Source organism: Myotis brandtii, unplaced genomic scaffold, assembly GCF_000412655.1.
Source record: "Myotis brandtii unplaced genomic scaffold, ASM41265v1 scaffold478, whole genome shotgun sequence".
NCBI lineage: Eukaryota > Metazoa > Chordata > Mammalia > Chiroptera > Vespertilionidae > Myotis > Myotis brandtii.
In genome coordinates this window covers 1,107,311-1,123,538 of record NW_005368264.1, presented here as the reverse complement: position 1 = coordinate 1,123,538, position 16,228 = coordinate 1,107,311, and the positions used below count along the sequence as shown (strand labels likewise).

The following is a 16,228-nucleotide window of genomic DNA, read 5'->3' as shown; positions in this document are numbered from 1 at the left end:
GGGGGGGGGGGGTCACAAATTGTCTTTCTATATGTAGCAATATACCATCTCTGGAAATCTAGGGATAGCACTGTCATATTTTTCAGAATTTAAAAATAGTCTTCTGTTAGTTTGACAAATGAATACTACTCTGTACTTATACATTCCCTTATATTAAAACAAAACACAAAATAAAAAATCTTGTTCTCGTGTCATCATGAATAATTTCTAGAACTAAATAGGAATTAAATAACCATTAACAGATATGTTGATATGGTATTTTTTCCTATTAAAAATATGTCCGAAAATAAAATGGGGCTGACCTTAAGTGCCTTAAATGAGAGACAAATTGTTTTACCTATAAATCTTGCATTTTCTTTCAATAAGATGCAGAAAAGCAGTAAGAAGAAAGTAGAAAATAAAAAATGCCCTTCAATGTACTCTGGTAGAAAAGAGAGAACACTACTCAGGACAAACAGAAAAATTAAATGCTCCTTTGCCAAATGTCTACTTTAATTAACATTTCTGTGAAAAATTAAGGGCCTTATAATCCCCTGAATTATTTTGTCAGATCTAGCTAGGCCTTTTTATGCCTCCTTAAGTATATAAGGCTTTTTATATCAAGCTTTTCTTATGAGACTAAAAATAAAAACTCATTTTGGTAATGGCGTTGTTCTGTGCATCACAACTTTTTAAACAAACTCTTTTAGAGAACTTTTTGGTACCAATCACTGTCCTAAGTGCTTTAAAATATTAATTTACTTAAAGAGTTTAAGAATCCTATGAGATAGATATTATTATTTATTATATATCTTCATTTTACAATTAGGGAAATTGCCCAAGATCACACAGTGATAAAGTTAGGGTTTGAACCCAGACCAATCTGGTTTTAGGGTCCATGCACTTAATGTCTCAGCTATGTTGCCTCCAACAGTTTCTTATACAGATGTTCAGGAAGGAAAAGCCCAGAAAATCTGAAATATAGAAAATTTAATCTGTTGAGACTGTAGCAAGGATCAGACTTCGTATGTTATACAAACTTGTTTTAGGACTTATTACAAGGTTCAAAGAATATGAAGGCACACATAATCTATTTTAAAAAAAAGGCAGTAAAAAGCCATCACAATGTATAGTAAGAATGAAATAATGATGAAAATCATGGGGAAAATAAAAACTTTTCACAATATATAATGATCATCGATAAATGATTCAGCTACTGTGTGTAGACATAATGCTGCAAATGTTTTAATAAACATTGTGATCTAGGGAGATTCTGTGTTTAAGACATTGTAAAAACTACTAAGAGTTTTACTCTCAGATAGAACATAGAAGGTCATAAAGGACTATTACTAGAAGACATTGTAAAAACTACTAAGAGTTTTACTCTCAGAACAGAAGGTCATAAAGGATTATTACTACAACAGGAAAACACAAGATACAATGGTTACACTCTACCAGTGGTTGGCAAACTCATTAGTCAACAGAGCCAAATATCAACAGTACAACGATTGAAATTTCTTTTGAGAGACGAATTTTTTAAACTATATGGGTAGGTACATTGTTATTAACTTAATTAGGGTCCTCCTAAGGCTTAAGAAGAGTCACACTCAAGGGGCCAAAGAGCCGCAGTTTGCCGACCAAGGCCTAGGTCAAGCATGTCAAACTCTCGGCCCATGGGCCGCATGCCTCATTTATTTGGCCCATGTTAGCCTTTGAGTTTGACATGCTTGCTCAGTAGATACAAAGAAGTCTAACTAAATCAAATTCCAATGAGAAACTATCAAAGAACTATATATACCGTTTTTATGGGACCAATCACCTATCCTGGGAATCTGTGGGTGGAAGAGCATGCCTGGCATAGTAAGACAGATTTTGGTGGGATGAGAAAAATACCCTGAAGCTTTTAATGACAATATGTCTGGTATAATCGATTGTAAATAGAAGAACTCGATGTGAAAATAAATTGCATTCAACAATTCTCCCCCAGAGGAATTTTGGTAAAAGACAGAGGACGGACCTGAAAAGCAGAAAAATGTCTCATTGTTTTGTCCAGCACTTATGTTTTAGAACCTTTCTGGCATTACAACTAGAGATGAACTGAGCTTTCAGTTATTTGAAAATATCAAGAACTTCCAGAAAAAGTTATTTTCACTGAATTAATATAAAATATCATATAAAGTTAATTTCCACTGTTTCAGAAAAGAATACATGTTATATAGCTATAATATTAAATGCAATTCCAGAATAGACCAGTCTTTAAGCAGTATATTCATTAAAAATAGACAAAAACTCACTTTCTGATAACCCATTAAGAACCCTTGAAAAGGACCTATAGCAAGCTTATAGAAAGCTTAGCAAATACGCTATTTCCCACTAGGGAAATCTTTGAACCAAAAAGAGCAGAAACCACAAGGAATGATAAATGCACAAACTTGTTTTTTCCAGAATTTAATATTTTTAAAAAGACGGAAAGTATAAAAATTATCAAAAAAAAATCTTAAAAGGTTTATTTTGGGGCTAAATGCTTGCACTGAAACTTTTTCTTATAATTGATTTAAGGTAAAAGGCAAAAATTATATTAAAAAACACAGCAGCTACAGCTGTCCAATATAAAGTCCATCTGCAGAAAGGTAGGACAAAATGAGCTGACTGAGGAAATATTCACATCATGACCTCAACAGCAAGTTTCAAATGGTTCCAGTTCCCAAGGTCTAAAACAAGGATCATCTTGCATGTTTAGATTCTACTTCTTCAAGAATCCACTGAATGCCATTCAAAAAACCCTTTAGAGTTTCAGCCTCTGTATCCTGGACCTAGGAGCAAAGAAGAGAGACGATTATCAGTAAGAAACTGAGTCCAACATCTTATGATGATGATGGACATTTTTTTTAAAATATACTTTTATTGATTTCAGAGAGGAAGTGAGAGAGAGAGAGAAATATCAATGATAAGAGAGAATCATTGATTGGCTGCCTTCTGCATGGCCCACACTGGGGATAAGCCGGCAACCCGGGCATGTGCCCTTGACTGAAATCGAACTTGGGACCCTTCAGTCCACAGGCTGGTGCTCTATCCACTGAGCCAAACCAGCTAGGGCCGGACATTTTTCTAGACACCAAAAAAAGGACTAAAAATATCCCAATAAACTTTGGATGAATCACTGAAGTAGTCTCCTAGACAACTTAGATAAAAATATGATCTCTTATATCTTTTAATTATTACCAATATAAGGCTTATTATTTATCCTTGGGGATAGGAAGATCTACCATTTCCATGACTTGTTTGTATGTATTAGAAAAATAATTCCCACAAAAGATCCCCTTTGAAAACGAAAAGATTTTTGAATGAACCCAGCTTGTCAACTGATAAACATGACGTCTTGTTGCAAAAAAAATGTCTTTAAGACTGCCACTTCTCCTAGTGGTAAGTCAAACTCAGGAAGGTACACCTTTATTAGTAGCTTTCAAATTGTGTTCCAGTTTCCAGAGCTCCTTGGGAGGGATAAGGGGAGAAAAGAAGGAAGAAAATCCTCTAAATTCTTCAGCAAAAGCATTTCCAATATTAATTTTCCTTTATTTTACTTAGGGCAAGCATGTCAAACTCGAGGCTGGCGGGCCGCATGCTTCGTTTAAATAAAGGAGGCATGCAGCCCACTGGCCGCGAGTTTGACATGCTTGACTTAGGGGTTTTCATGTAAGGTTTCATTTGATGAAAAGATTCCATGATTAAAATAAAGTTTGGAGAGCTAGGAACTCTAAGATGGAATCTGTACTTCTGATGGCCCTTAAAGCATAATACACTAATGCTGGAAAAAACCATGATAGTGGCATCTAAAAAAAAAAAAATCCCCAATTATTATTCATTGTACCCATGACAGGAGAGACAAGTAGGAACAAATGATCAGCTGAGACTATTGAAACCAACTAAAATAACTCCCATCAATTAAGCTATTAAAACTGACTTTAGAATACTGTTCTGTTTCATTAAAGAGAATGAGTAGGAAACAGTAAAATTAAAAAAAAAACAAACTGAAAAAATAAAGTAAGATGTTTCTCACCAGAGAAGATAGGATCTTACCATCCATGGGTGGTTTAAATGATTCAGACCCAGCTCATGTGCCACATAAAAACAGGGCATTCTTTTCACATTTGCCTGAGAAATACAAGATAAAACCAGCATTGGTCTTCCTGAAGATCCAAAGGCTGGGTCTGTCATTGCCATAATACGAGAAAATTCATCTTGCCATTCATGTCCTAAGGAACGAAGTCAAACTCTTAATTTGCATTACTTGCAATGATTTCTAAAATAATTAGATTAAAAACTAACAGAACAAGAAAACAAAAAAATTACCAGGACCCAAACATAACAAACTACCTCTATTGCTTTGTTCATTTATTAATGTCATTAAGTAGCCTTGCAAGGACTGGTATTTAGGTGAAATCAGAGGGGAGGGGAATCATAGTACCATTCAGATGTCTCTATAGTTTAAAAGAAAAATACCTTAATATAGTTATTTTCCTCTCACAAATTCTGTAGCTATCACTACCCTTTCTTTCAAAGTCCTTAATTTCAAAAATTTAAACATATAGTTGGGTCTAGCTTTTCTATGCAAACTAACAGTCTCTGCCTTTCACTGAAGTATATAAATCACTGACATCTTGTGGTAGGCAGAATTTTAAAGCGATCCCCAATGACTCGCACCCTTGTATAAACCCTTCCCCTTTGCTGGGAGGAACCTGCAAATATAATGGGATATCACTGTCATCATTGGGGTGTATTGTCCTATTAGGGACGCCGTCCTCAGTGAGCCTGACCTAAGCATGTGAGTCCTTAAAAGGGATGAAATTCTTCTAACAAGAGAACGGTGAGCTGATAAACAGGTGTTCTTTTGAACCAGTAGGTTGGAGGTGATTTGTTATATACCAATAGAAAACAAACATGTAATGAATTAACAAACATGGGACATTTAAATCTATCATATACCTCTTGGATTTTGACTTGTTCAACCCGTTCTTTGTTCCTTTGTCTCTCTTGTTCTTTCTTTTGAATTGAGTTTTTTAAATGATTCCATTTTATCTTCACTACTGGCTTATTTAATTATACCTCTGTTACACTTTTTTTAGAGGTTGCTCAAAGATTTACAATGTAATTCTTAACTTATAACTGTCTACCTTTAAATAGTATTATACAATTTCACTTATAGAAGAATATTACAACAATATATTTCCATTTCCTCCCTTCCATGCTGTTGTACTGTTAGTATAAATTTTACTTAAAAATATCACATACCCACAATACATTGTTACTATTTTCCTTTACATAATTATAAGGAATTTAAAATTAGAAAAAAACTTTTATATAGTTTTATTGTTTTCATCCCAGGGTTCTTGATTTATTTTTGTAGATGCAATTTTCCATCTGGTATATTCTTCTGCCTAAAGAGATTCCTTTAATAGTTCCTCTAGTGCAAATCTGCTAATAATGAATTTTCACAGATTTTGTTTGTCTGAAAAGTCTTGATCTTGCCTTCATTTTTAAAACATTTCTTTGCTGGACATAAGGTTTCCTCCCCTTTGCAATACTCTACAGCAAGCATGTCAAACTCAAAGGCTAACACAGGCCAAATAGATGAGGCATGTGGCCCAAGGGCCACAAATTTGACATGCTTGCTGTACAGATTTCCCTTCACTGCCTTCTAGCTTGCAGCAATTCTGTCAGGGAGTCTGTCCTTACCCGTGGCCCTTTGTAAGTATCTTTCCTTCTGCTCTGGCTGCCTTCAAGATATTCTGTTTACCTTTGGTTTTCATCAATTTAGCTATGATATATCTAGATGTATTTTTCATTTATTAGGTTTACAGTTCTCTGGGCATCTTGGATCTATGGCTTGTTGTCTTTCAGTAATGTTGAAATATAGGCCATTATCTGTTCAAAATTTTCTTTTCCCCTGTTCTTACTCCCTTCATGTTTTGGTACTCCAATTACACACATATATGTTAGACTAGGGATTGGCATATTACATTCCTGTCGATCTGTCTTCATAAATGAAATTATTTTGGAAAACAGCCATGTCCACTAATTTACAAACTGTCTGTGGCTACTTTTGCACTGTAACAGTAGCGTTGAGTAACTATGAGAGATCATATGGCTCATGTAACTAAAATATTTAATATCTAGCCTTTTAAGAAAAAGTTAACTCTCCTTTGATAGGTTCCCCCAGCTCTTGGATGCTCTGTTCCCCACTCCTTCTCTTTTTCCTCTGTGTGTTTTAATTTGGATAATTTCAACTGAGCTATCTTTCAGTTTTTTGAAGGCTTCATTTGCCAATAAGTCCGTTGAAGAAACTATTCACCTGTTATCATATTTTCTATACTTAGCAATCCCATTTTACTCTTTAATAGCTTCTTACTCTCTGCTGAAAATCCCTATCTGTTCACACATATTGTCTACTTTTTCCACTAAATCCTTTAACATATTAATCATGTCCCTTTCTGAGAGTGACAACATCCAGGCAATCTACTGATTACTTTCTCTTGATAATGGGTCATTTCATTTTTATTTTTTGTGTGTGACATAAAATTTTAATTTACTGCTAGATGTTTTATATAGAGCCAGTAGAGACTGTAAAGACTGAGGTAAAGAGGATTTACTACTGAAAATAGACATGATTTTTTTGTTAGGCCATTAATGCAGTAGGTCAAGTTCAACTAGTCAGTAGTTAAGATGGATTTGGCTTTTATTGTTATGATTAACTTTAGTGCACCATAAACTTTAAATTCTTTAAGGAATGGGCTGCTGCTACCGTGTTCTGAGTGAGAACAATATATTATATTATTTATATCCTTCCTTGTTCACAGGGGTTTGAGGGAGAAATTACAACAATGACTTTGGCCCCAAAATATTTTGATTTCATACCTATATATCACTATGAATCGCAATTATTCAGAATATATAGAGAGTGTTCTCAACTAATCTACCCAATTAAAGTAAACATTCCACACCACACATTTCTGTATCTGGGTAATTAAAACAAAGGTAAAAATTTTCAGTTATCTGCATAAATTATTTGAATAGGGCCAGAAGTAAAAAACACACAGCAATAACAAAAAGTGCAGAAGCATACAATAAATAGTATCATATAGTTATGGTTTTAAATTTTGGTATGCATCAAAATTCTGTAAGTGCTTGTTAAAAACAAGCAAATAAACAAACAAACAAACAAAACAGATCCCAGGACACAATCAAATCTATGAATCATAATCCACCATGGTAGGAACCAGGCAGTTGTTTTTAACAAGCTCTCCAAGTGATCCTAATACACATCAAGGTTTGAGAATCCACTGTTAACGAAAGGTCATAGGGTCACATTGATAAAATTAACCATCATATTCTTAAGAAGCCACAGTAAAGCCTAAAAAATATTTTTTATTTGCTTTGAAAAGCAAGTGCTTTTAAAACGAAAATACGATAATGCTTACTTTTCTGAGCTTCAGCATTTGCAACATAGATGAACCCATCAACAACTTCACACACCTTCTGAATTTGTGGAATTACACTGTAGCGGCTTCCTTGTTGATCATCCCCTTCATTCTGTAAACTGAACATCTTGTTAACTGCACTTGTATGCTCTTCTCTTGCTCTATCTCTTTCCTTTCTATAAGAAAATATGTGAACATAAAACATAATCAGACACTAAACAGGCTGCATCCCCTTAAAATATTCCAGTCCTTAAGTCACCAAGTAGGAAGCATTACCTGGTAGTTGAATATAATATCAGGATGTTGAACTTATGTTGGTTGCTCAACTGAAAATTGACCCCTGATCCAATACCTAAAGAAAAAAATTACAGTTATCAAAAAAAGTCATTAATAAAGACAGCAAAAGATCAGATTGAAAAAAATTACCCAGAATTTTAAAAATTCTACAACTTATATATAGCTTTGAATTAAAATGGAATGTTCATGTTGAAAAAGATGCTGCTTGCAATTTTCATTCACTTAATAAAAACATAGACAAAGAACTGCTAGGCTTGCCCGGCTGGCGTGGCTCAGTGGTTGAGCGTCGACCTATGAACCAGGAAGTCATGGTTCGATTCCCGGCCAGGGCACATGCCCGGGGTTGCGGGCTTGATCCCCAGTGTGGGGCGTGCAGAAGGCAGCTGATCCATGATTCTCTCTCATCATTGATGTATCTATCTCTCTCTCCCTCTCCCTTCCTCTCTGAAATCAATAAAAATGTATTTTAAAAAAATAACTGCTAGGCTTATAACATTCCTTTTCATATCATCGTTATCTTCATTAACTTTATCATCATCATATCAGCAGCAGTTGCATCATAATAGCTACTACTATTTATCTTGAAGACTAAGACTCATTTTCATATTTTTATGTTTCTCATTTCTTACACTCCATGCATACATTCAGTGAAATGGCTCCCCTCTCCACCCAAAAAGCTGTTTTTAAATTTATGAGGAGTCATCAATGCCAACTTAGAAAATTGAAAAAAATATGGCATAATTTGGAATTAGACTTGATTTAGAATCTTGACTTTGCTATACATAGCCATGTTTTTGTGAGCCTCAGTTCTGTCATAGAAGTATAGTAATAATACATTTTAGGATTATTGTAAGCATTAAACAAGATTACATATGTAAAACTATTCGAGTGACTGGTAAATAGCAGGTGCTAAGTAGTACTAGCTTCTTTCAACTTTATACCTGAATCATTCAACTTTGTTATTTGTCCTTCTTTATAAACATCTTCCTTCTTTTGGCTGTTAACACACAGGGACTCATTTTCCCTCCTGCTTCTTAGAAAGGGCATTCTCTTTTCCCATGGCTCTACTTCTTTTTGCTATAAAAATGTCCTCTTAGATTTTGTCCACCCCTCTCCATCCTCACTCCCACCCTTTAGATTAAGTTGCCATCATCTCACACTTGGACTTCTGCAATCACTTCTAAACAGTGTCCTACATCCACTTTTGCCCTCTACTATCATTCTTCCCCCAGCATGTGGAGAGACTGCTTAAAAATGCCTATCTAGCCAGTAAGGCTCAGTGGTTGAGTGTCGACCTATGAACCAGGAGGTCAGGGTTCGATTCCTGGTGAGGGCACATACTGGGGTTGTGGGCTCTATCCCAGGTAGGGGGCATGCAGGAGGCAGCCGGTCAATGTGTCTCTATCATCAATGTTTCTCTCTCTCTCCTCTCTTCCTCTCCCTCTAAAAATTAAAAAAAAAAAAAAAGCCTAAATAATTATACCTCTTCCCTTCAAAGCCACTTCCCTTCAGGCAAAGAAAACGTTAATATAATCTGGTCTCTACTTACCCCTGCATTATAACCAATATAGTTGTCCAAATAAGCTGAGCCATGCCACACCTTTTTATGTCACCACATATACAGAGATCTTGGTGGCTGGCACTGCAAGCATCCCAGGCCAAGTGACCTGAGTCTGCTGGCCACTAGGCCTGGTGCACAACCCCCAACCTCAGAGATCACAGAAGTAAATTCCACCATGATCTTTATTTTCATCAGAAACTTCGAGATTTCCCTCTCAACACATCTAACCTCAGCCTAATATGATCTCTAGGCTGTTCTGAACGCACTACCTTGCCAATGACCCCTCCTTTCATTCTTCCCTGATCTTGCAGGGTTTGAGGCATAATTAAATTGGCATTTCCAAACAATCACTCCAGCTGCTGTCTTGAGAATGAAATTGCCATTTCATAATCAACCTTCTCCATGTCCCCAACCTCTTCTTGAGCTGTCCCTTCTATCTCTTGGCTTTACCTGAAATGAGCCTGCCCCTAGGTGCCGCTTCTCTCACTGTGGACCAGAGGTCCTCAAACTTTTTAAACAGGGGGCCAGTTCACTGTCCCTCAGACATTCCACACATGTGCACTGCGGGCCCGGGACGAGTCGGCTGCTAAGCAGGACAGGCAGCGGCGGCAAAAACACCCGGTGGGCCAGATAAATGTTTTCGGTGGGCCGCATGTGGCCCGCGGGCCGTAATTTGAGGACGCCTGCTGTGGACTCTCATGTAACAAGGTTGCTTATTCTCTCACATCTCAGGGTAAAGAGGTAGGGTCAATGTTCTCTTTACTCCCCAGTGCCATGTCTTAACCATTACTCACCAACCCTCTTGAAAAACTCCATCTCTTTGAGACACACACAGCATTCAGCTATAGTCCCATCTCTCCTTCCTTGACCTTGTAATTTATAAATTTCCTTTTGATTATCCCTTCCTCCAAACATTCACTGAAGATTTCAGCACCTGGTTCACAATCTTCCTCTCCATCCTCAGAAATTTCAAAGTCCACATGGACTCCATGATTGTCAAATCTTGATTTCTAGCCCAGAATTTGCTCTTGAGATCTGGATGCATAAAGTAATCCACAAAGTCACTTGTTCATTCATGCATCAAATATATATTGAGTGCCTATTATGTGCCTGATACCGCAGATCAAGCTAAGAATAAAGTTGACAAGATTCCTGCCCTAATGGAGCTATAATTGGATTGCTTATAGCAGGCATCTATCTCTACACATTCAGTCAATTCTATATCCTTCATACTTTTATCACAATACTAGAGGCCCGGTGCATGAATTCGTGCATGGGTGGGGTCTGGCCCACCCCAGTTGGGGTGATTGGGCTGGGCCAGCTGGGGTGAGGGGTCATGAGCGGTTGGCCGAATGGCCTCACCCCCTGGTCAAACTCCCAGTTGAACTCCTGGTCAAGGGGACAATTTGCATATTAGCCTTTTATTATATAGGGGCACATCACCCAGGAACCGCCACTGCCAAGTCACCACAGCTCAGCAGCTCCTGCATTGAGCATCTGCCCCCTGGTGGTCAGTGCATGTCATACCTACCGGCCGGTTGGATGGTTGGATGGTTGCTTAGCCTTTTATATATATAGACTAGAGGCCCAGTGCACGAAATCCATGCACAGAGGGAGGGGTAGGAGTCCCTCAGTCTGGCCTGCACCCTCTTCAATCCAGGACCACTCAGGGGATGTCCGACTGCCGGTTTAGGCCTGATCCCACAACAGGCAGTCGGACATCCATCTCGCAATCCAGGACTGCTGGCTCCTAACCGCTCACCTGCCTGCCTGCCTGATTGCCCCTAACCACTCTGCATGCCTGCCTGATGCCCCTAACTGCTCTCCCCTGCCAGCCTGATCCGCCTAACTGCTCTCCCCTGCTGGCCTGATCCCCCTAACTGCTCTCCCTTGCCAGCCTGATTGCCCCTAACCACCTCTGCCTCGGCCCCACCACTGTGGCTTTGTCCAGAAGGACGTCCGAAAGGTCGTCCTGAAGATGTTCGGTCTAATTAGCACATTACCCTCTTATTAGTATAGATTAGTGGTTTCTTAATGCATCTCCATGTCTTTATAATGCCTCCTAATCAATTTTCCACTTAAGGAAGCCAGATTGAGCTTTCTAAATGCAATCTCGACCACCTCATTCCTCTGCTTAAAATCCTTTAAGAGCTTCCAAATGCTTAAGCATGGCACACAAGTGTCTTCTCACCTGTACACTCTACACACACAGAGCTACTTCAAATGTGCCATGCACAACCAGGGTGTTGTCCTTTTAGAAATGTAGTTTTCACTGCTCAGAATATTTTTACCCTGTCTTTTTTTTTATTGCCTACTCCTACTCATCTTAATGACCATGTGAGGCATCTTATTCAATGTGGTGCCTTCTCTGACCCTAAATTTTCTACCCAGGAACTAACTGCATCATATTCAAATCACCTGTGCACTTGTCTCTGTCCATCCTAGACCAAGTGTCTTCAGGACAAAGATTTTTGATATGGTTTTAAATCTCTGCATCTTTAGGATCTAATAAGTGCTCTCAATAAATGAATAAGTAAAGCTAGATTGTATTATCATTTATATTTATTATATATCCTGTTTACCAACTAACTACATGGCTGCTGTTGGGTTCTGTTTTTTTTTTTCATAGAAAGAAGGGGAAGGTGAAAATTAAGTATTTTTGAAATTTCAATATACAGTTATGTGAAAGTATTTTGCACATAGTAGATAGGTGCCAAATGGTTTTTGCTGTTAATATTCTTTTAAAATATAGTAAATATTGTATAAATACAACATCTTGGCTACATAATTTACTTTCACATAATCTTATATTCTGGATTGCATAAACTTTAGTAGGAAATATGAGAAAGCTTACCTCTTTTAAAAAGTACATTAATTCTCTCAGTCCTTTGGCACCTGGAGGGCTCTCACTAACCAAATTACTATATTTCAATGATTTTTAATCTTTTTTATGTCATGGCACATATAAAGTAATTATTAAAATTCTGCAGCAATCAAAAATATATTTTTGCTGATCTGACAAAAAAATAGGTATAATTTTGATTCATTCACACAGGATGACTATTGTTATGTCGACTGTTGTCATTATTTTATTTGATAATCTAAAGGAAAAGAGGTCCAATATCTGTCCCAGAGTACAGTCAGATATTGCATGTTTTAAAAATTCTTGTGACACACCAGTGTGACTCTCACATCACACCAGTTAAAAATCACTGCTATATTTCATCACATCAAATAATTAATTAAAAAATGAATTTCTTTCTATTTAACATTAGTGTCAAGCTCAAAGTGTTAACTTATTATGTACTGTAGATTAACAGGAAAATTACCATCAATTTGCCTCTGAGGCAAACCAGCTGTTGGGCAAAGTTCCTCAGAAGACATCAAGCTCAACACCAAAGATGTATTCAGTTCTTCCAAACCTGGTCCAAACATAGCAAATCGGGGTTCATTCTGAATGATCAATGAGTGTAAAAATGAGGTCACTGCTCCATACATAGGACGGCTAGCTTTCGAGGATCTTCTTGTGTATGGACAGCACATTTTATAGCTGTATAAAATTGTCACAATTAGAAAATTAATACAGAAAAAATTTAGCCAGTTATTTGCTCAACAATGTATAATTTATTGAGAATTTCCTAGATACAAGGATACAATGACTATATAGTTCCAATTCTCATGGAGGACAGTGGGGGACAGACACCATTATAATATGTATGCCAAGTGCCATGACAGGACTAAGCCTGAGGTGCTATGGGAGCACTACTGATCCAGAAACTGAGAAAGTCTTCCGCAGGAAGTCATTACTTACTTTCCAATCTTTCATTTAGATTCTCTCATGGAACATTTGGTCTAACACTTGTTTCAATGGTTAAAATTCACTACATAGAGTAGTGATCAAATGGGGGAGATTTTGCTCCTCACCCTCCTCTCTTCGCCCCCCCCAGGTCCAGGGAACATTTGGCAACATCTGGAGACACTTCTGTTATCACGGCAGGGGGTTAGTGAGGTGGTACTACTGACATCTAGTGGGTGGAAGCCAGGGGTGCCTCAAAACATCAACAGTTCCCAGACCATCTGGTCCAAAATGTCACTAGTTCCAAGATTGAGAAACACTGCACTGAAGATAAACTACACAGACAGTCAGCATAAATGTTCCTATAGATTAAAAAATATATAACCAAGTTTCTTACATACTTTTATTAACAGCCTCAAATATAACAGTTCAATAAGTGTTAAACATAAAGGGAGGCTCAAATATTCCTTACAGATAACCTAGCAAACTAAGAATCACATAAAAATAAAAACAACTCAGTTTCTTTTAATAGCTATAAATGTCTAAACTAGCAATTCCACATGTTATTGAAAATGAAAATAAAGTTACCCAATCAAAATAAAACCTAAAGCCCTTTAACTAAATCAAGCTGGTTAAGACAATTACTAACCTAATAAGATAATCATGTTTATTTAGGAACTTGTAATTCAAGAAGGAAAAAAAATCAAATTTGAAGCTAGATAGGTCAGGCCAAGCTTCACTACTAGTTAGTTATATAAGCCACTGATAGTCTGAACATCAATTTTTCCAACTGCAGTACATGAACAATAATCAACCCGGGGTTGTAAGAGTCAGAAATCATTTTATTTGCTCACAAAAGATAGTTACTATGATTATTACTATCCCTGGGGGAAGTTTGGTCTCACAGCATCAGATACACTCGATGCTAGGTTGGCTGCAGGACCAGTTGCTCAATAACATTAATTCTCTCACCTATATTATATTCCAAAATGTCAATGCTTTTGGGTTAGTAAGAAAATTGTATTTCCCAGATCCTTGAGAATGGTTTTCTCCTTGCCAAAGAACTGCTTTCTGATCTCTGGACATTCCTTTTCTGGATATGGAAAGCATTCACTATTGAACAAAATGACAAGTGTTCTAAAGATAAGAAAATTTAAAGAAGAGTTTCACTCCCTGCCATGTGAACTATGTATATTTACCCAAATACTCTGGTCAGGTATGGGGCGCAGCTACAGTGTTTTGGCCAGGTCCAAGCTTCGGACTAATGAAAGGACAGGGTCCTCTCATTGCCACGTGCAAGTCCCAGCTGGAGGGCAGGGCCCTCCCAGCACAATTATAGCCAACGGCTGTGGTTGTAAGCTTGAACCTATGGTCCAAACATGTAACCCCACGTGCCTGTGTGCTAGAGTTCAGTGCATATAGTTGAGTGAGGTTGAAACTCACGAGAATGCTGTAAACAACGTGATCACGCCCCTACTTTGCCTCATGGCATCTGCTATAAAATAAAGACATGGCTTGTGGGCGCTGGGGCTGTCTCCTCATCAGGGAGTAGCGTCCCACCGAGACCCAGCTTTCATTCTCTTATCTGTCTTTCCTTAATCCTTTCCCGCCCCCCCCCCCGCCCCCACTCAGTTTACCTTTGGCCGCAACAGTCAGGCATCACAGGGAAGTAACAAAATGAAGTCATTTAACTTAACCCCAATTTTCACAAAAGAACAGACACTAAGACCCAAAATCTATGAAAAAAAAAAATTAGTCTTGGGACTATTGACTTGTAATACAGTCAAATTTAATGTCTTCTCTTTAATGCATAAAACTAGATACTTACACCGCCATGTAGTCAAAAAATGCACCATCAGTGACTTCAGACATAGGCTTTTTTAAGATGTCCAGATCTGGAAGAGACTTCCAGTCAACGGAAGACCACGAAGGAAGGTCCCGCAACAGAAAGTACCTCCACAGAATGGGATCTCGAACGGTTTCGTTCCAGTAATGACTTGTACTTCCCAACTGACACAGATCGTGAGGGGAGAGGAATGACAAAATATAGAGCTGTACGTCAATCTGAAACAGAGGAAAGCGGCACGCAGGTGAAAGGGGGAATAATTTATCTTGGAAAATTATTTTCCGATAATAAATGAGAAAAATTATTATCATCATACTAGGAAACCGAACGTCGACTGAACAGTGTCTTAATTAAATCTATCAGGATAAATGACAATAGCAACAAAGGCTTGTTATACCAGATAACCAAAGATCAACTGAACAGCCACTATTTTCCCCTAACACTATCATTCTGAAGTTGCTTTCCTGCCGTCAGGAGAGAATCCTAACTGAACACTTAATTTCTGATACACGGAAACCAACCATTTTTTCAAGCAAAATAACCAGTTTCTTTCATTTCTTTCCAGGGGTATTTTGCCAGACCATTTGGGTATATTTACTTAGGAAATAACTTATTCTTCAGAATAAACCTTTCGCAAGCAAACTTCTGATTTTATCACCAGATCACATCCAAGGGTAAACCTGTCAACGGAGTTCCTCTGTCAAATCCATTAATTGTTTCGAAGGACCTGCGCCGGGGGGAGAACCGGGGCGGCATTCCGAGCCCCCTGTTCTCAGTTCCTGATGGGCGGCGGAGGGAGGTGTCAACAGCCCATGGGAGAAGGGATTTTTTTTCCTGTGATTTTTTTAATTTTTTAAATTTTATTGTTTAAGGTATTACAAATGGTAGTACATATGTCTCTTCCTCCCCCGCCCCCGCGCCCAGTGTCTTGCACCTGTTGGTTGTGCTTAAATGCATGCACACAAGTCCTTCGGTTGGCATCTTACCCCCCAACCCTCCCCAGCCCTCCCGCTGTAGTCGGACAGTCTGCTCGATGCTTCTTTGCCTCTGTTTCTGTCCAACAGTCTGTAATGTCCTTGATTATGCATAAATGAGTGCGATGAAGGAGAAGGGATTTAGTAATGTCTAAGAATGTCCCCATCTCCCCGACAAATGGCCCGCTGAAGGCCGTGGGAAGGCTGCGGCTCGGTGGGAGTGTAGCCGCGGGGAGTGTGTGCGAGGCAGCAGCCCGGCCCCCCGGGAGGGTGGAGGGGAGACCCCGCGTCTCTGGGCCC

The 16,228-nt window shown here is 38.2% G+C and overlaps 1 protein-coding gene across 5 annotated transcripts; it reads right to left on the bottom strand.

The window, feature by feature from the left end:
- Positions 1-2,411: 2,411 nt before the first annotated feature.
- FBXO4 (F-box protein 4) lies at positions 2,412-15,592 on the bottom strand. Of its 5 annotated transcripts, none has more exons than XM_005875993.2 (6): positions 14,937-15,586; positions 12,642-12,862; positions 7,731-7,806; positions 7,455-7,630; positions 4,057-4,232; positions 2,412-2,792 (listed from the first exon to the last, which is right to left on the bottom strand). In XM_005875993.2, the coding sequence occupies exons 1-6, from the start codon at positions 15,266-15,268 to the stop codon at positions 2,703-2,705; spliced, it is 1,071 nt and encodes a 356-aa protein (XP_005876055.1). In that variant the 5' UTR covers positions 15,269-15,586; the 3' UTR covers positions 2,412-2,702. The 5 variants fall into 5 exon arrangements, 4 of the variants coding, with proteins under 4 accessions (XP_005876055.1, XP_014403014.1, XP_005876056.1 ...); XM_014547528.1 differs by having other exon boundaries at positions 2,415-2,792; positions 4,037-4,232; positions 14,937-15,588; XM_005875994.2 differs by having other exon boundaries at positions 2,415-2,792; positions 4,057-4,131; positions 7,510-7,630; positions 14,937-15,581.
- Between the last annotated feature and the right edge of the window lie 636 nt (positions 15,593-16,228).

What these genes read in the sequence shown, in the direction of transcription:
- FBXO4 (XM_005875993.2), bottom strand. Translation starts at nt 15,268, where the DNA reads ATGATGATAATAATTTTTCTCATTTATTATCGGAAAATAATTTTCCAA. An exon ending in TTTTTTGACTACATGGCGGT is followed by an intron (nt 12,863 to 14,936) that starts GTAAGTATCTAG and finishes AATTTTATACAG; the next exon opens with CTATAAAATGTGCTGTCCAT. An exon ending in ATTTAAACCACCCATGGATG is followed by an intron (nt 2,793 to 4,056) that starts GTAAGATCCTAT and finishes CTTTGCTCCTAG; the next exon opens with GTCCAGGATACAGAGGCTGA.